Genomic DNA, 20,265 nt, shown 5'->3' with positions numbered 1-20,265 from the left:
CTAGATTACAGAGCCTTTCCCTGTTACCTTCATGCTCTTGAAACAAACTGTTTCTTCTGGTAGTAATGAAGCAGGCTGCAGAAGTGACTTGTAAAGGAGTTAGAGCACAGCGTATGGCAGGCAGAACTCCCCAGTCCAGCACTTCGTATGAAAAGAAGTAAAATTTTGAGGGAGAGATTCTGAAAAAGGCAGTCTTTTGGAGTGGTAGAGAATGGATGTAGAGCAGTAACAGGCATTTCAGCTTTTGCTTGGACTTTGTCTGCACAAATGGGTCTCTCTCCTTTTATGAAATGTTTGCATTTAATTCCTAATTTGCCTGTTTCCCAAATCTGAAAAATGTAAGCAGAGTCTCCAACCCACTTTTGCCTTTTTTTCTCTGATGTCAGTGAAACTTATCATTCCTTGGGTTGAGGTCCAGAAGCTGGAAAGAACCTCCAACGTCTTCATGGCTGACACGGTCCGCGTCACCACCCCAAATAAAGAGCGCGACTTCTCCACGTTCCTCAATATCACTGAGGCTTTCAGGATCATGGAACAACTGGCAGATGTGACACTCCGAAGGCTGCTGGATAATGAGATCTTTGAACTGGATCCAGGCCTACAGGATCCTACTCAGATCACCAAGAGGTAAAGAGCTAAATTGTGTGAGCAGAGGTTCATTGGTGGGCTCTGTGGTTTGCTGTGTTAGCTGGGTAACATTTCAAAGCTTTACTTCATTGGGTGCAAAAGAGATTTTATAATGTATTATGGTGTATCCAATGGGTGCATTTGAACTTGTGTGCAGGTTTTATAGTCTTCCCTTAAACATCACTATGTTTGTTTGTTTGTTTGTTTTAAAAGTACCATTCCCCCTAGAAGGGTAGATTGCAACAAGGGATATTTTCCATCTTCCATGGAGATCAACATTATTTTGTTTATCATTTTGGCAATATGTAGGCTTTCCTTGTGCCATCAATTCTGCAGAATTATTGCTTTTGATTGTATCTGAAACATGGAATTTCCCACAAGCGTGATTGCTGTAGCTGACTTAGCAGGCAGGTTTTGGACTTAAAAACCCTGCAGGCAGTTGCAACAGATTAATATGCGATTGTCAGCTCTACCCTTTGCATCTCTGAAATGCATTTCTGCATTCCTCTCCCACTACAGAAATGCACTGGGCTTTCAGGGAGAAGATTGATAACTATTTGTCTGCTAGTAGCACAACACACAACTCTGTTTTATTTACTGTTGTGGGAAAGGGGAAGGGAAACTGCCCAGAGAAATTTTAGGTGGGCAGGATGCAGTAGCCCAAGCTGGAATTTGCTTGGGGCATCAGGGTTGAGGTGCTGGGTTAAAATACTTCTTTTCTGAACAGGGTGTGAATGGAGCTCTTATCCGTTACCTGCTCTTCCTTCCTCCCCCACTGCCAGAGGCATGAAGGGAATCACCCAGGTGTTGCTTCCTGCCTAAGACATATGGAGCCTGTGGTATCATTTCTCTGAAACCCAGAGACATGTCCAGTAGCCATTTTATTGTTTCCAAGGGGCATTTTTGCACTGATGTTGGGTATACATCTTGGCTAAACACTTCTGCAAGGTTTCGTAATGGAGTTTAAAAGACTAAAATGTGCTTTCTCTGCAATTTCATATATACACACGATAAGGAAAATCACTGACACTGGGATTTCATCCATGATGTTGTCAAAGAATTAATTTGAGGTGATATAGTGGTGAGCAGCCATAAGCATGTTTGCGGGGTTTTGTTTTTTTCATAGCCAGGGTTCCTTTAAACACAGGAGCTACTGTTTTTTTTACAATGTGCATGTTACTGGGTGTTGCTTTTGGCTCAAGAAATGCAGAATATGTACTTTAAGTAATTAAAAGAAACTAAAATTACAGTTTCAAGGAAAAGTGCTTAGTAATATGCTCTAATGAGGAGTTTCTCGGGGAATCAACCTTTAAGTACTTTGTGGCATTTTTGAAAAGGTGTATTATTGGCAAACAAGCAACAGAAACCATCCCACACATCTATTAAAACAGGTTTTCTCCTCACCTTCCGTCCAACTCAAAGAAGTTTGGGGTGAGCAGAGGAGAAGGAAGTATAAAAAGGTGTTTACTGGACAGTTCCTGGGCAAGATATTCTCTAACCTATGCTGATGTGCTTCAACTTGAGATAGCAGAAGGGAAAACATGGAAACATGGAAGATGCCAAAATCCCATTTCCTCTGCGTGAATTAGGTGGTGGTTGGATAAGTTGCTGTTTCTGGTGCCCTTTGTAACACTTCACCAACCACTTTGATGTAAGGTGATTAAGCAAGACTGTAGTTTGAATAGTGGATAAACTGGTTTTTGATGCTGACATGTTTTGGGGGTGTTGAACTTTTCTCTGTGTGTGAAGATTTTGTTGCTGCTTTTTTTTTTCTGAAGCCATTTTAGTACAAGGACAACTATTTTCCTCTTGACATTTTCCCCCTAATAATTGTCTTTGTTAGTTCTTATGCATGATTTGGAAGCAAATAGTAGTCTATCAAAAGGAAAGCAGTAATCCGCACATCATTAGAACCATTCCAGCTGTGTCAAATTACTGAAGCTGCTGTAGATTGCTTTTGTTTGTTAGGGTTTCTTCTGCAAGAGGCTTGTCTTTGTATATTTATTTTTGAAACGTGTGTTTTTAATACTGTCTTGATCTGCATATTCTACATCCAGAAAACCAGAAACCTTTTCTACAGTTCCTAAGGTTCTTGGGGTCATCCTGCTGAGCAGTGGAAGTGTGATTAGGCCAACAGTCTCTGACATAAATTGTATGCTGGCCAGAGTCAAACAAGTTTTCATGCAGCTTAATGAGAGGATAAGGCTTGGAACAATGGATTACAAAGGGATTAATGACAATTGAGTTAATTGCCATAAACAGGAAAATAAAGCTGAAGTGTTTGGTAATTACAAATACCACTTCTTGCAGGTTTATTTGTATGCCATCCAATTTTACTGGAAACATATGGTAACTGTATTTTCTTTTTTAATAGGAAGGTCACTAAAATCTCTGCTATTGCTTTCTTGTGCTTCTTATTTCCATCTCTTTCAGGATGCAGGAATACCCATTACATTCCTCAAATGCAGTGAGGAAATTGGCCCAAGCAGGAATCAAAATTTAAAAACTTTACTACTGGTATCAGAAAGATTTCAAAAGTATGATACTTTTCTCCAGGCTCTAACCCCTTTGGTTTCTTTTCTTCTTGTCTAACTGTGAATTGCCAGAGAGGATGGCTTTGCTTCATATGAAGGCAGAGAGGGTTTTTAACATTGATCTAAGCTGAAAAGAGACTGTTTGAAGTATCTTGAGTCATACATGTCACTTCAGTCACATTAATTCCTTCAGAGAAGGAACCGAGAATACTATAAACCTTGAGCAACAAGGAGGATGTAACTAGAAAGAACTCGATTTCATTCCATCTGTCCAGGAAAATCATTGGAAAAGACCTTTAAGGTTGGAAATGACCTTTAAGGTCATCGAGTCCAACCGTTAACCCAGCACTGCCAAGTCCATCAATAAACCATGTCCCTAAGCAACACATCTACACATCTTTTAAAAACCTCCAGGGCAGGGTTTGGATTGTACCTCTCGTGACAGATGATTGCCTAACCTGTTTTTAAGGATTTCCAGTAATGGATATATCAGGATCCATGCCAATACTTCACTTTAGTTGACACTGAAAACTCTTTCTGAAGTCTAACTTGAATCTTCTGTGCTGGTTTTTGAGTCTGATACTTCTCGTTCTATCCAGTACTATTAAAGAGTTCAGCTTCTTTAGAACAACCATTTGTATATTTGAAGGTTGGTATGCATCTCCTTTATCTTTTCTTGTTTAAACTGCACTGCCCTAGTTAAGCCAGGTTTTTGTTATCAGTCCTGATTTTAGCTCTTCTGCTTGCTCTTCTCTGGACATTCAGCACTTATCCTGTGTGGCTGCAGGAAGGGGGTGGTGGGATACAGGATTGTTCCAGATGCGTTGCCGGTGCTGATCCAGGCAGGAGTAGCATGACCATCTTTGCAGCAACATTGGAGCTTTTTAAGGTTTGGCTGTATATCTAGTCTAAGTCATGCTTTGCCAAGAAAGATTGGACCAAATGATCCCTTCCAACCTGGTATTCTTACGATCCTATGATTTCCAGGACTGCTGTTCTGCATTTTGGTGGCCATGCATTTTTTGCAGCCTAGCGCGGTGTTCCTCTTTCTCCTATGAGCATGAGGCTGTTGGCTCATGTTTGACTTGTGATCCTGTGTAACCTCTACGTCTTTTCTTTTTGCTGAATGGCTGCTGGTGGAGATGATCTCAGTGATGCATTTATGCAGCTTATGATGTACAGATGAAAACACATGTAATGCTTTGTTTGCACACCATCACTAAAGTTTATGAATATAAATCTGAATCTGATCCTGTTCTGCTCATTAGCCTCTACAAGTCTCATGATGTGTGCAAGTTTAGTAACAACAATCTCTTGATCCATTGTGCAGATTGCTGATGAACCTTTCTGTTGAACAGAAGCTAGACCCCCTAAGAAGGTCCTCATGATACAGCCTTCCAATTTAGTGAGGAGCTTTTGAGGGCTGCTTTTTGGGGTACTTTTTTTCAACTGGCTTGGTACAACGATTTTCACTTTAATCCAGTTTTATTAGTTACATTAGGAAATACCAAGACATTCATAAATTTTGGCTGAAACATCCATTGCATCTCCCCCATCTAGAAGTCAAGCATTCCTGTGACATAAGGGAATGATATTCAGTTTACATCTCTTGACAAGTCCATGTTGGCTCTTCTCAGCTAACTTCTGGCTTGCTTGCAAGGAGCCTTACTTGCCACACGAATTTGGCAGTTCTGCAATAAACAAGACATATATAATTGGATGTGTTATTTCCAAAATCTGTAACTTTCTGAGTCTGGATAACAAGAAGAGTCTAGTAATTGGTTTCTAGAAGCAAGAGGTCAGCGAGTCTGATAAGATTTTAGATAGGCAGCAAGTGACTCAGCAGAGCTAAAATCTTGCCAGGTTGACTTCTGTTAGACCTAAAGCAGAGAAAAACATTTGACAGTGAGGATATCATTTTAAGCGTGCTGATACTTTTAGGCATTTTGTTAGTCTTGTGTGTTATTTCCTTTAATTTAAAACTCTTGGAAGGCAATGTAGGGTTCACGCACAGGGAGTTATCACAGTTCAGACTTGCCATTCACTTTGAAGTGCTCAAGTTGGAGGCAGTCCAGGATCCTGTAACATGCAAGTCAGGAGCTGTGCTTGAAAAGAATTGCTGAGTTTTCTGAAAAGCAGGGAACAAAGCAATTACATCTTCTCGCCTTTTATTCTCCTGGTGCATGTGTTACTTAAAAACCAAACCAACATGGAAACGGGTAAGTTAGGAGAGAAAATTTCAAACAGATTGAGCACAGGTAGGAAGGTTGCATTTCTCTTTAGTATTGGAGGCATTGTGAAAATCAAACTGGAAGCTGTGGGACCTGGTGATGTGAGCTAGTCACTGCATCTTTGCTGTATCATTTTTGAACAATTGCCTGTCTTGTTTTAGGAGCTAATTTCATTTGTGGATTTTTTTGAGTTATATGTTGTTGTTTGGTTTTTTGTTTTACCCAGCTCTAATTTTATTTGACTGTATTTAGGAAGGGCAGCAATTGCTTTAAGCCCTAGAATTTGCTGGACTAACAGGAAATATTTTCATGGTGTGCCACTTTCTAGTAAAATCTCTCATTTGAGCCCACAGTGGAAGGTGCTGACAGCATTCCATCCCCATGCTACCATATTTTCTTTCTGGGATCTCTTGCTCCAGCTGGCCCCTGTTTCAGCACTTGTCTTTGTGCAGCCCTGGCTGTGGTGTGCTCTCCGTGGTGGCCCTATGTGATCCTGTGTCATGAATCAGCAGGGAACAGGCAGTTCCAGGGATGTTAGGATTGGCAGCCTTCCCCCGGTACAGGGCATGGGGATTAGGTGCAGTGCTTGGTGAATTTACTTAGTTTCACATATGGGAAATGTTATTCTTCAGCTTAAAAACCTGTGGGTTCCTGTCTGAAAGGCCCTGCACCTGGAGCCTGCAGCCCCAGGAGGTGCAGCAAGATCCTGAAAACCCAGAAACTGCAGATTTTGGAGCATTAGAAACAGTCACCTCCTAAATAACAGACAATCTCTGTCTCCACAGAGGTCCCACTATTCCATATAATGCCTCTTTTCACATAAAGGTATAGAAACTTCTGCAACCAAAAGATGCAGGGAGGGTCTTACCTTAGCACAATAGCAGCACAGCAGAACACAGCTCTACCCGGACCTGACTGCAGATGCTATCAGCAGTGTTCATCTGTGCTGTGCAGAAATGGAAAATATTTTAGTGGTGAGTTAACTAGGAGGCATATCCTGATCCAGCTTTGTCACAATAGCAGATCGCTGCGGGCACTTATCAGAGTTGCTCTCGCTGTAGAATTTTAACTCAGGAGCAACCTTTTTGTCTTCCTTCACAAAGAGGGTTTTTCTTTGTTCTTTGTGAAAAACAGGAGGCTATTCGTCTGTTTTGCTTGGATAATGTTTTTAAGGAAGATAATGCTTGAGAAGGGAACAGCAGCCAAACGCTGTCTGAGTGCGTTCTGCCTTTTCTGTTGGTCTCAGATACAGATCCTCCCTTCACAGGTCTCGGTTTGTTCTGGAATGTCTTCCTCCCTGCTTCACATGGCTTTTGATTTCTCTATGGGTTAAACTGACATAAGAAAAAACCCAAACCAAACGATCTACTTGCTGAAGCAGAGGCTTTGTCTCTCTCACCTTATTTTTAAACAGCAGGGCTGGGGTAAGGGAGCAGAAGAGGAGGGTTTGGGAAGGAGTGGAGGGGATTTACAACATCGAGGTACCACTCCCTGTTGTACTTCAGCCCACGCTTAAAATTCTTTCAGTGGAACAAAGTCAAGCTTTTTTTTTTGCTTTTTTGTTTAATTCCCCCAAGGTGAATCATGTTTGGAAAAATTTACTTGCAGTAAAGGAAATGATAGAATTTAAGCCCTAGTGATTCTGTAGCTGCTGTTTGTGAGCTAATAGCTGTGGTCTGTTTATAATGTAATTGCATAGATCTTTAAATTACTGCAGACTTCTCCATTAAAAAGGGAGGAGAAAAAAGAAATTAATCCCCAAAGCCAAGTCTGTAGAAGCATGCTCAGTAATGAAAGCTTAATTTATTTAAACTTTTTCCCTCCATGTAAATGTGGATGGGTGGCTGGAAGGAAGCCAAGTCCAAATTGAATGTAACTGGTGCTGTTATTCCCAGCTGAGTCTTTTGAGTGACCTGAAACCATTCTGCATTTTGCAACTGTTCTGGGGGCTCGTACCTCTGCAAGTCAAGGATTTGGTGATTATAAATATCACCATCATTCACTGTTTTATTACTGATGGCATTGGAATTACGCATGGAGCAAATGCATTGCTTTCAGATGCAGGTGCAAATCCCTGGGGTGCTGTTGGTGATGCTCTTGGGAAGGGAAACAAGGAACATAAAACTCATCTCTTTGCTCAGTGTATGTTCATCAGATGGAAAATTTTGTTATCTCCTGGGCATTCAAATCTGTAGCTCTGAGGCTGGAAATTCATACAACAGCCATAGAAAATGCATGGTTAAATAATAATTAAAAGGACTCCAACAGACTAGCTAATTTAAATTAGTGTCCTTTCCTTTCCTAGTCACCACAGTAGTTGCTTTTGACCTTAATGTTAAACAAGCAAGTATCGATAATGCTTCTTTTTTGTTATTTCAAAGTCTGTCTTTTGTCAGTCTGTTCACATGGGCAGTGAATATTGATGTGATGGTGCTTTTATTGCTCTCGGTGAGGCTAACAAGAAAAGCAAAGTTTGAGCTGGATGTCCTGGTTTTCGGGTCTTGTGATTCCCTCTCACTGTTTTCTCTTAAGGGATCTTGAAGCCAGAGCCCAGAATGAATTCTTTCGGGCCTTCTTCAGATTACCCAGGAAGGAGAAGCTGCATGAAGTTGTAGACTGTTCTCTCTGGACGCCGTTTAGTCGCTGTCACACAGCAGGAAGGATGTATACTTCAGACAGTTATATCTGTTTTGCCAGCAAAGAAAATGGCTGCTGCAATGTTATCATCCCACTTAGAGAGGTAGAGTTTGTTTCATTTCAGGTCCTTATCTGCCTTTTTCTGCTGCAAGCATCCACTGTCACCTGACTTACCTGCAAACTGATGAAAAAGAGTAGGACGCTTGTGTGTATCTTGCGTATGGGGTTGTTGTACATCTTGTTCTGGGGTTCATTAGGCCATGAGTTCTAGAACTATGGGTGATTCAACATGATCTCAAAGCGAAGTACAGATAGTTAATGCAGCAGGACAGCACTGCAAAAGCAGAGTATGCTCGGTCCAAGACTTAGACCCTCCCAGCTTCGCAAACACATCCAGCGTAATGTGATGGAGACCAGCTTGGGCCCATTCTGGCATTATAAAAGCATCCTTGCCTGAGATCAACACTCTGAAGTGTTGAAGCTCTCTCTTCATAGAAACACTCTAGCAAACCTGTGGATACTTTGCGAACTGTAGGACAGAGAGAAAAAGGGGATGTTCTGGATGCAGTGACAAGCTGCCAAATTTGCATGAAATCAGAGACTTATTTAAATGGAGGGAGAGCACATGGGAAGGTGGTGGGAGCAGAAGAGGAGAAGGAAGCTGTCAGCAAACACCTGCCTGATCTGCTATGGATACAAGGCTGTTATGATCTCTTAATTAAAGCTTTCCTTTCATCCTCAACTATAATAACAAAGTAACATCCAAATGATATTCTAACTGTAGCAACTTACCTTCCACTGTTACAGAAACAGAAAACAGTGAGAGAACACTGGTACATACTTAATCAGAAACACCAAAACAACTGTTTTCCCCCATCTTCAAAAGTGTGAAAGCAAATTTCCTCCTGCATCCCCCAGCATGTGAGCAAGTTGATGCTTTTTCAGATCATGTTTTAATCATATTCCCTTTTTCTTATCTTTCCCCTCAGCCCATTCTGCAGGATAATTAAATAATTAAAATAAAATAATAAAAAAAAAAAAATTAAAAAAAAAAAAAGCTGGGATATTCTTTGGGTGCCTGCATTGAGCTTCTAAAGAGACCACAAGCTTCAGGCGGTAGGATGTGTCTGATCAAGGAAACCTGGAGACCTTACTAACAGTCTTCCAATACCTAAAGGGGGCCTACAAGAAATCTGGAGAGGGACTTTTTATAAAGGCACATAGGGACAAGGGCGAATGGCTTTAAACTGACAGAGGTTAGAGTTAAATTGGATATTAGGAATTAGATCAGGCATTAAGATTTAGACATTAGACATTAGGAAATTCTTCCCTGTGAGGGTGATGAGACACTGGCACAGACTGCCCAGAGGAGCTGTGGCTGCCCCATCCCTGGCAGTGTTTAAGGCCAGGTTGGATGGGGCTTTAAGCACCCCAGTCTATTGGAAGGTGTCCCTGCACATGGCAGGGGGTTGGAACTGGATGATCTTTAAGGTCCCTTCCAACCTTAACCATTGTATGATTCTTGTAACCATGTTCAAAGCATGTGTGCATATGTTTTTGTACATTTTGATACACGTAGAATATTTGAAGATGTGTAAGTGGAAGTGGTGAATAACGTGTTTTCTGTAATGTTTCTGGAAAAGGTAATCAGTATAGAGAAGATGGAGGACACAAGCCTTCTCCCTAATCCCATCATTGTTAGCATAAGGAGCAAGATGGCCTTTCAGTTCATTGAGCTGAAGGACAGGGATACTTTGGTGGAGAATCTGCTCCAGAGGCTAAAAGAAGTGAACTCCATCAACCCAGTGCACTGTAACAACTTGCACAATAAAAACCAGGTACTGAACTTCTGAATTTTTTTAGGGGTACGAATTCAGTGTGTTTATCTATTGGTTTGTTGTCCTGTCAGGGGGTTGATCTTGAGCCAGTACTTGTGTGATGCCTTCTTTAAAGACCTGCCTGATGGGATGGAATGCACCTAGAGCATGGTTATGACTGACATGTTGGGGAGAGCAGTGAATATAGCATCACAGAATGGTTTGGGTTGGAAGGAACCTTTAAAGGTCATCTAGTCCACCCACCCTGCAGTGAGCAGGGATATGGTAAGGAGCAGGGTGAGGAACACCTCAGCAGTCTGGAGGAATAGGTTGACAGAGACCTTGTGAAGTTCAACAAAAGCAAATGTGATGCCTGGCAGAGTAACCCCATGCAAAAGGAGGGGCTGAAGGACAGAGAAGAGCTATGTAGAAAAGACTGGAGGGTCCTGGTGGACAGCGGCAGGTTGAGCTTTTATAAGTGAGCAGTGTGCTCATATCATGGAGCGCCAAGAGCGTTTGGGGTTGAACTAGCAGGACTGTAAGCAGCAGGTCAAGGGATATTATTGTTCCCTTTCATTCAGCACTTCCGAGGCTTATCAGCAGCACTGAGTTCAGTTTTGACTCTGCCTCTCCACACGAGAAAAGCATTGACAAATTGGATTAAGTCTAGTGGAGGGCTAAAAGATGGTCAGGACTGGAGCACATGCTTTATGAGGAGAGGTTGGTGGAGCAGGTCTTGTTCAGCCTGTCTTCTACTAGCTAATGGGGAGTTACGGAGAAGATGGAGCCAGAAACTTCTTGGAGATGCCAGCTGAAAGATGGGCAGCAACAGTCCCAAAATGTAGCAAGGGGAAGTCCAAACAGATGAAAAGAGAAAGACTTCCCCTCAAGAGAGGTGGAGGTGGACCAGGCTGCCCACCGAAGCTGTGGATGCACCTTCCTTGGAGCTACTCAACATGAGTGGACACAGCCCCCAGGAACCTGGTCTGAGGGGTCCTGCTTTGAGCAGGGAATTGAAAAAGATGGTGTCCCCTGACCTAAATTGTTCTATGATTCTGTTTTTCAGTTCTTAACTGAAGTAGATTGTTCCGTAACTTACCATCAAGGACTCTCTGAGTTTACTAATTACTTCTTTTTTAAAGAAACAGCCCTTTTCCTGACATACAAGTGAATGAGAATTTGTATAAGGTCTTGAGTAAGGTCTGAAAGGTTTTGATGTAAAAGGCAAAAACTAACCCAGCTGTGTCTTAAAGATAGCTGGGGACATAGTTCTTAGCCTCTTCTCAGTCATTACTGCTTTGATTCCATATTGCAGAACAGTTCTGCCTTTGGATCCACATGTGTGCTTGGGGACAGTGAGCCTGTGCATCTGGGAACAGAGGCTTCACAAAGCAAGGAGAGAAGCGAATGTGGAAAGGACAGCAGTTATTTGCTCAGTGCAGAAGCGCTAAGGTCGGACTTCCATCAGTCAGGAATAGTGGGCCTGGATTTTGGAAAGGTATGTAACGTGGGGGAAGTGGTAGGAGTTGGTGGTCTGGGATTTTTTTTGTTTGTTTTTTTAAATCTGGGGTGACATTCAAACAGTAATCATTTTTAGTAAAATGAACTCTGTATTGGCTAGAGAAATTAGTTATGGGATAACGGCTTTTCCATGTGCTTGGAGTTTTTTCCTCTTCATTTCTTTCTCATGAATATTTATATTTTTTTCTCCCTGTGTGGTGAACTGAATATGCAAAATGGGGAAAGTTGTAGTCCTTAGAGTAGACTTCCCATTTCCATTGGTATTGGAAATACCTTGTGGAATTTCTAATATGCAAAATATTTCTGTTTATCAGTTCCCACGTGCACGTGCTTTGTTCTTTTAAAACATTTCTTCTTGTTCCCAGTCTAGGGAGCAAATCAAGGAGAGCCTGTGGGATGACCATTTTGTAGAATATGGCAGAACTGTGTGCATGTTCCGCACAGAGAAGATCAGAAAACTTGTTGCTATGGGAATCCCTGAATCCTTAAGAGGCAAACTCTGGCTGCTCTTCTCAGGTGGGCAAGCTTAGAAATGTTGGCTGTAGTCATCATCTGATTCTGAACATGGCAAAACCTTTAGGCAGGAAATCTCCCAAGGGCGATTAAATGTTGTTTTCATGGAGCTTATGATACTGCTTACAGGAGAGAGATGACCTGGACTGAACTAATAATTTCAAAGAAGTAGCTAGGTAGATTTGTAAAGAATCTATCTCAAGATGACAAGGCATAATGTGCAGAAGAATTGAAATAACGTCATCTTCATCTGTGTAGCTTAAATTAGCATCATGGTTGTATAAGATAATGTTCAGCTTCAAGCAACAATTAGATTCTAGCACAAATATTGATCTAACCCTAGGCAAATCAAATAATTGCAAAATAAGGGCATCAGCAGTCCTACTGCTGCTTGTCATTGGATGTTGGCAGGGGGAATAGAAACTAGAGATGGAAAAAATATCTCGTTTCATACACAGATCTGTCAGAACCAGAATGTGCGTACAAGATGATCTCAAGTTTAGTCCTTAATCTGGTATATGACATGTTCAAACATTTGTAAAAAGTGGTGGTTTTCCTCTTGGAGGGTGTGAACAGTGCTGAGTACATTTCTCCCCATAATCCTCTGCTGGGGAAGTTTCCTGCTCACTGTCAGTATTAAGGTGTTCTGAATGATGTTGTGTCATGCAAGCTTTGCTAATATTTGTTTTGTCTTCTGCTGGGACTTTTATTTCTTTCACTGGTCTGGAAATTTCACTACCTTCACAAACCCTGGGGAAGACCGTTTTGCTTACATCCTTTTGCGCAGTAATTCCCACAGCACCAAGTTTAGCATCATCCTAATCCACTTTGCGTTTTCCTCTTTCTCTCTTCCTGCTGCCTTCAGATGCCGTGACGGATCTTGCCTCGCATCCTGGCTACTACGTACATTTGGTGGAGGCGTCCATGGGCAAGTGCTGTATGGCGACAGAGGAGATCGAGCGTGACCTCCACCGCTCGCTGCCTGAGCATCCTGCCTTCCAGAGTGAGACTGGAATAGCTGCCCTAAGGAGGGTGCTCACGGCGTACGCGCACAGGAACCCCAAAATTGGATACTGCCAGGTGAAAAACCCCCAGTGGGATAATGCTCATTGCCTCTTTAGCTCTTTCCTCTCTCTCCCAGTTTTATTGTACTCTTGGGGGTATTTTTAGTGTTGGTTTTGATAAATAATGTCTTTCTAGGTAGGAAAAGACATAATTGTAGCTGCTAAATATAACTTACTCTGGAAAACAAGTGCATAGGCTTAACTGAGGGCTTTGGTTTAACTCAAGTATTCCCTCAGCAGTTTGCAAACTGCATTTAAAGTTAAAGAAGGGGGAAAATGTTGTTTCAGTTGCTTCTCTGTGTTCAAAAGTGTTCTTCTTGCACAATACTTAGAGACAGTGCAAAGTAGATGTGATTCACATAGAGCAATGGGGCAGAGGTTTAGTGAACTAAAGTTCTGCCCCTTTCTTCCCAAACTGATGACAAATTCTGAAAGTACTTTGCCCAGGTGGCCAGCTAAAATAGAGACTTTTAACTTCTGTGCAGCTCCCTGAATTCTGATTGACATCAGACTGGTCATGCAGGAAGAAGGGGAAAGCAGCACCAAAACATACTACACTATCAGTTGCCTACTTTTTATCTGGGCAAATCCAATACTCTGTTTTTCTCCACTATTTTCTATTGCTCTTATGTCCAGCAGTGTACATAAGCTTGAAAAACTTGTTATGCCCGTAGGTTGAACTACGTGTTCGCTTTCTGTTACCTTTCTCTTGCTGTTTTGCTGTTTAAGGTTTCTTTGCTGGTTCTTTTTTTTCAGTTTAACATCATGGTAGGCTACTTTTCTCTCTTTAAAATTAGCCACAATGTAGCTTTTGTCAGTAGGATTTGCTGTCACTAACAAATCCCGTTTTCTTCTTTGCCCTTCTAAGTCTATGAACATTCTGACCTCCGTGTTGCTGTTGTATGCCAAAGAGGAAGAAGCCTTTTGGCTGCTGGTTGCTGTCTGTGAGCGAATGCTGCCGGATTACTTCAATCACCGAGTGATAGGTGAGCTCGTGCCTCTCTTCTTGATAACTGGGAAGGGGCAGCTGATTGGCACTGGGGTGAGTGAAATGCTCAGGGTCTTCTGAGATCCAGAGCCCACAGGTGAGGTGGTCCATTGACTTGTGCAGTGTGGGCAGCAGTGGTGGCTGCTCAGGTTCCAGCTAGGGTTGGTTTTGGTTTGAAGGGTTTGAACTGCAAGAACTATAAATATATGCTCAATTTTACAGTTTGTTTTTTACCTGTTGGTCAGAAGGCAGTGATGCTTTTGCCTGTTAGGTAAAAATAGAAGAGCTTGTGTATCTTGGTTAGGGGGGTGTGTGTGTGTGTGTGTGTGTGTGTGTTCGGTATTGGAGACTCAAGCTGTTTAAGATGAGCCTAGGAAAGATCTGCTAGGGCAGCTATTTTTGATCTGACCTGTCTGAGTTGCCTGGCTGCTGGAGCAATACAGCCTTGCATCTGAACTGGCCCTTTGTAATGAGGGTTGATACAAAGCTCTCTGAATGTTAGATGCTGCATTAAGGACTAAGCTCAATCCTTCTGCATCATGTGCCTTCTACTGCATGCGCTATGTCTCCTGTTACTTTCAGTGCAACTATTTTTAAGACTGTTGTGCAAAGTCTGGCTGCCTAATGCACAGAAAGAGAAGGGCTGAGCAGCTTGAGGCAGTAATTGCAGGTATGCATACAAGAAAAAGATTTTGTTCTTTGTAGTTGCTTTACTTCCTTTTCTTACACAAATGTTTGATAGCTTATTCCCTTTTTAATGTCAACCTTTAGCTACTCTTAACTCTTTAACTACTCTTTAGTGTCTGCTGTTACACCATTGCTGTAGCAAAGGGAGGAATCAGTGTAAGTTAGGAGGTGGGGACAGGAGGAAATCCCTGGCAGTAGTGGTTCTGGGAGCTAGAAATGGTGTGTGCACTCTTGTGCTGCCTGGGGAGAGGGAGAACACATCTGAGTTATCAAATCTTTTGCTTGGAGCATGGGATTATTACACCTCCCTCCTGACACTGTGCCACCACAGTTGTTGTCTTGTCACTGAACTGGCAGATAAGGAAAGTTAAAGCAGAGTTATTCCAAAGTTAGCTGGATGTGTAGGGTGTTTAATGGTGCTTTGAATGCCACTGGTATTTTCCAGTTATGGATTGGGCACTGTAACTATCCTGCTTGTCAGCATTTTGGTTCTAGTTCCCAAATGTGACTTTAAATGGCTATCTTGATGACTTACTTCCATGTTTGTCTGTCTCCTTCCTCAATTAAAACAGAAACACAGCGTTGTCTGTCCTTGTGCATTTTCAGATATCATCAGCTTTTCTTGAGTTACTGATAACTTTGGTGCTTGCTGCGTTATTGCCCTTAAGTAACATTCTCCACACCCAAACTTGAGTTATCCCACTTGGCCAGCCAAATTGCTGCCCTGAGTTGTACATAATTTTGGTTTTCTATCTTTCCTGTTACTTGCCCTGGCTACAGCCTGCATTGTTTGAGTGCTGATAGTTTTTGTCATCCTGTCTTTCTGTTTTCTTGTCCTCTGTACCCAAAGGAAAGAGTACTGTGACTCTAGAAGAGGTACTGCCGTGGCTCACCACAGTGTGAAGAGCCAGGGGCTTCAGCTCAGAAGTTCCCCTGCTCCTCCTAGTCGAATGGCAGCAGTGTAGTTTTGCAGCACGGTTGCTTCAGTAAGCAGTTATTTCTGCAGCTTTGATTTACCCTAGACCTTAGTGTGCCAAAATCCATGCTACTGATCTTCTTCACCCTGCCTCTCCTCTGGTTCCTGTTGCTTGAGTTAGTGTTCTTGGCTTGGCGTTTCAGTTGACCTTCTTTTTTGATCTGCAATCAGCTCTTATCTAAATTTTGTATCGTTTCTTCCTGCATAATACTTCCAAGACCTAACTTTCCCTCTTTGCACTGCCAACACTGTTGTCCAAATTTTGGTCTCTATAAATCTGGTGATCTCTGACCTTGCTACCAGTCACTGTGCTTTTCCTCTTCAGTCTCAGGCAGTAATCTGTACAGTCAAAACAGCTACTGAATTAATGACCTTGGTTATAACAGGCCTTCTTAGCTCCATCTTCTCTTGGGCCTTTTCTTTATGGTATTCAAAATCTTCTTTTTATTTTACTTTTAGTAGGTTTTGCTTTCAAATTGTAGGCACTTCAGTCCTACTCAGTCTTTTTATTACATGATCATCTCCTTCCTTCTGCCTTGCCAGCTATGACCAATCTGTCTTTTCACAAGTCTTTTCATCATCTCCCTGCTTGTAAATGGGAAAAGCCTGCAGGCAGGGCTGGCACGCATTATCTCCTTATTCAGGAATTCCCTCTGTCCTTCTCCTTTTTTGCAATGCATAGAGGAAATTATAAACAGATAAAGATAGGAACAAGTTATTCTTGGGTCAAAAGTGGTGGCAAAGGTCATGCGTATTCTATTCTTGTGTTACCATGGCTTTCCCATTTTCTCCACAAACCAGCAGTCAGTCTTACTCTGTTTATTAGTCTGTCTTCATCTTGATATAGTAATTCTTGAAACACTGAAAATCTAATTTCATTTCTGTGATTTGCCTTTTCAGTCTTGGAGATGTCATTTAGTTTGCATCTTGGGTCGTCCTTTTTTAAATGGATACCCTGGTATTTTTCTACCTCATCGTAGTTTCATGCTGTAATATGTTAGAGATTCAGTTGCTCAGATTTCGTGGTTTCTGGGAACCTAATGAAAAGGTGGGTAGAAAAGTCACTTTGCGTACACTTGATTGACTTTCATCTACAGTGTGAACACTTAATTATAAGAGGATCTATGAAAGATCTGGGCAGCACTGCACATTCCTTTTAAACCTCTGATTTTGCCAGTGCTGCCTGAGTCTTTCATACATGTGTGCCTGTCTGTCTCTGGCTTTCTTCAAATACCCCTTAGCCAGCTCAATCTTTTGTGTCAGTGTTAACTATGGCTATTAGATTATTTATATTAAGCTTGTTAAAAAAACCCCAAACAAAACCTGTCCTCTGTTGAGTAACCTCATTCTGTTTTCTCCTCCGTTTTCTTTACCCTTTTATTTATGATGTGAGAAGGCTTTCTCTTCAAAGCAAAGCACCATGCTTGATGTGTTTCTCAAGAGCTCTTTGCATGTCCCTGGGCACTTATTTTTCATCTGTGGTGCTGTAATGTTTGTTCAGCCACCAGCAGAAGCTCTCTGTGGCTTGATGTGAGAAGTTCTAAGACAGAGGAATGTCATAGCTGGGTTTTTTTGATTTGGATGGAAAGCCAAAAGATGCTGGCTGTCTGCTACAAATTGTCCAGGTTACATTCTGCTTTTGGACCACAGAAGTTTTAAGGGTTTATATGTCTCTGGAATTTCATAGTAATTAAAGTTGTCTCCTAGTATTAGCAGAGCATGGACAATGAGAAAGAAATGAAGTAACTTGAAAGAAAAATATTTGAAAAGCTACCTTCATTTTGTACTTGGGAATATTTTTAACTTGTGGAGTTTTTGGTTAAAGCCTCTGATGTGGCAGATCTGGTTTGTAGACAGAGGCCACTTCAGTGATATGAAACTACATTGATTCTACAATAGCTGCTGATAAAGCAGGACTGAGCTAGTAGCTAAAAAAGAGCCCACATCTCTTCCTTTTGGAAAGACTGGTTGGGACAGTTAGGAAAGCTTGTATTTGAGCATTGCAGAAATCCTTTGTTCTTTATATATAGATATATATGAGTATATGTTTATATCTGTGCATGTATTGATGTGTAAATATTTTTCTTCCTGTTTAGTGTGTGTAGCCATATCTGGATTTCCATCTTGTATTTTTTTCACATAGAACAAAAGCTCCACTGCCTGCTTGCTTGAGTATATACACTGGAGAGGAACGTCTTATTTTCATTGCATAGATCCCAAGCTGAAAAGTAAAACACTTTAAAAATTGCTTTTGCTAGCACATCTGTGCCCTTTTAGCCAAAAGCAACAGCTCTGCTATTACTATTTCATTGCACCGTGAAGGCACTTTGGAGAATCAACACAGTCTTTTTGTAGACAGCTGTACAGTAAGGATTATGGACATGAGGACTGGGGCTGAGATCCCAGCAGGAGAATAGTGGGATTTTTCACTGTGGATGTGTATGTATCTTGTCAGTTTAAATTTTAAGAAGATTTTGCAGTTGATAGTTGACAGCGATCATTAGCTTTAAATATTTTTTCCTGTGTCAATCCTTGCTAATACTCGTTTACTTGCAGGTGCTCAGGTAGACCAGTCGGTGTTCGAAGAGCTTATAAAAGAGCAACTTCCAGAGCTGGCCGAACATATGAAGGACCTGACAGCCTTAGCTTCAATCTCTCTTTCATGGTTCCTTACCCTTTTCCTTAGCATCATGCCCCTGGAAAGTGCTGTGAATGTTGTGGACTGCTTCTTCTATGATGGGATCAAAGCTATTTTCCAGTTGGGCTTGGCCATACTGGAAGCCAACGCTGTGGATCTGTGTAATAGCAAGGATGATGGGCAGGCCCTGATGATTCTGAGCAGGTATGGCTGGGCAGGAGCAGTCCTTCCATCATGGACCATTCTGCCATAAAAAAAGCTTTTGGGTGCCATTGTGATATTGACACTGTAGGCACCGCCAGGACCCAAGCTGCTGCGGCTGCTATCAGTGTCTGCCTTAAACAATGGACTTTGTACATGGATGAGCAGCTGTCCTGTGACATTTCCTGGCAGCACGGAGACGTGCATTGATTGCGTCAGTGTGCAGTATTTATTGCTGCTCTTTGTGCCTTCCCCAGAGTGATGGGCTTCCTCCTCCAGGCTTCAAGGAGACAGAAGTTTTCTTCCTTGGGCTGCATTTAGTCATTTGGCTGGCTTGCTGTTGTTCCTCAGATGAGTAATCATGAAGGCATTTTTGAAAAGCCCGGCAGCCCAGAATCCAATTTATTTCTAAGTCTGAGCCATAAGACCGGTTTGGTTATTTATATAGAAAAATCAAAGTGCAGAGTAATCTGTGTTGCTTCTGTTTTTTTCCTTTCAGGTTTTTAGAGCATGTCAAAAACGAGGAAAGCCCTCTGCCGCCTATTGGTAACCACCATGCATTCTTCAGCGATGACCAAGAACCCTCTCCAGTGACTGAAATAGCTAACCTAATTCATGATTCCTATGAGGTAAAATGCTGCTCTGTGTTGACTGGTCAGTTAAGTTTGAGTTTTAAAAAATAAAAAGGTTAAATTCAACATAAATGTTTTAAAAGTTAATACACATTTTACAGATTCCTTGACTAAGTGCTCAAACGCACAAGGCTAACTGTGGTATAAATACCTATACTGACAGATATATTAGAGACTGGGTATGCTTTTTCCTCATAAAATACCTTAAATATGTTAAAAGTTGGTTTTCCAGTAAATAAGAAACACAAATATCATAAAATACTAAAAAAATAATAAACTTCTGTTCCTTCCATGTAGAAATTTGGAGATCACTCTGTGGCACAAATAGAGCATATGCGCTACAAACACCGAATACGTGTCTTGCAGAGCCACGAAGACACAACGAAGCAAAATGTGGTGAGTAGGATATTGTTTTGACTGAGGTAGCTTAACATCTCCTCTCTTGAGGCAGGTGCCTTTTGTTTTGTGAAAGGCGCTACCAGATCTGGAAAAAGGGAAGAATCATTACCAAGTTTGGAAAAAGCTCTTTCCTGGTGATGCTCACGGGTTTGGTTTTTCTTTTGTAGCCACGTGCATTATTTTCTACTGTGGCTTTAACATTATGAAGGCTTTAACAGTAGGAACAACAGCAAGACCTTCCAGCCCAGCACCTTTGTCTCCCTCCATGGCACTAGGCAGATGCCCCAGGGAGGAGTGTTACAAGAGAGCAAGGGCCATTCTATGCTTCCCTGGCCTCCTGTGACCTGTAGCTTAGGGACTTCCTGTCTTTGTTTCCAACAGCCCTTGAGGGATTTCTCTTTTCATGGATCTGTCCAACTCGTGAACCCAAAAAAGGGGAAAAAACTGCAAAGGTTTTTCAATACTGTACTTTTCAGCTGTACCAAGTAAAACAGTCCCTGTGAGGCTCATGGGCCTGCTCATGTCAGTGATGACAGGGGAAAAACAATTGTCATTAACGTGATTGTCTTTATTTTTAAGCTCCGAGTTGTCATCCCAGATGTTTCGATTCTTCCTGAAGATTTAGAGGAATTGTATGACTTGTTCAAGGTTGGTGTCCTTGAGAAGCAGGGGATGCAGTGTTGCTTCAGACCTTGTGTCCTCTGCCACAGCGGTACTGTTTGGATGGGATCTTAGCATTTTGTCCTTTCTGCAGCTGCCTAGTTGCTAAAGAGGAACACTACTGTACTGATCCTTCAAAG

The 20,265-nt window shown here is 41.8% G+C and overlaps 1 protein-coding gene across 2 annotated transcripts in view; it reads left to right on the top strand.

Moving 5' to 3' along the window:
- Positions 1 to 20,265, top strand: part of TBC1D8 (TBC1 domain family member 8) — a 49,215-nt gene that overhangs the window by 23,069 nt on the left and 5,881 nt on the right. For both annotated transcript variants that reach the window (XM_061377587.1, XM_061377586.1), the window contains exons 5-15: positions 387 to 627; positions 7,925 to 8,132; positions 9,673 to 9,867; positions 11,162 to 11,344; positions 11,733 to 11,883; positions 12,746 to 12,960; positions 13,813 to 13,930; positions 18,152 to 18,437; positions 18,934 to 19,063; positions 19,364 to 19,462; positions 20,045 to 20,113. In XM_061377587.1, coding sequence (XP_061233571.1) covers positions 387 to 627; positions 7,925 to 8,132; positions 9,673 to 9,867; positions 11,162 to 11,344; positions 11,733 to 11,883; positions 12,746 to 12,960; positions 13,813 to 13,930; positions 18,152 to 18,437; positions 18,934 to 19,063; positions 19,364 to 19,462; positions 20,045 to 20,113 — 1,895 coding nt within the window. The remainder of the gene's footprint in view (positions 1 to 386; positions 628 to 7,924; positions 8,133 to 9,672; positions 9,868 to 11,161; positions 11,345 to 11,732; positions 11,884 to 12,745; positions 12,961 to 13,812; positions 13,931 to 18,151; positions 18,438 to 18,933; positions 19,064 to 19,363; positions 19,463 to 20,044; positions 20,114 to 20,265) is intronic.

The sequence above is a fragment of the Neopsephotus bourkii genome, unplaced genomic scaffold (genome assembly GCF_033783945.1).
Source record: "Neopsephotus bourkii isolate Nb327-2 ecotype Australia unplaced genomic scaffold, CSIRO-AGI_Nbou_v1 NB_1760, whole genome shotgun sequence".
Classification (NCBI taxonomy): Eukaryota; Metazoa; Chordata; class Aves; order Psittaciformes; family Psittacidae; genus Neopsephotus; species Neopsephotus bourkii.
Note: the sequence above shows the minus strand (reverse complement) of the source record. Positions and strands in the feature narration are given on the sequence as shown.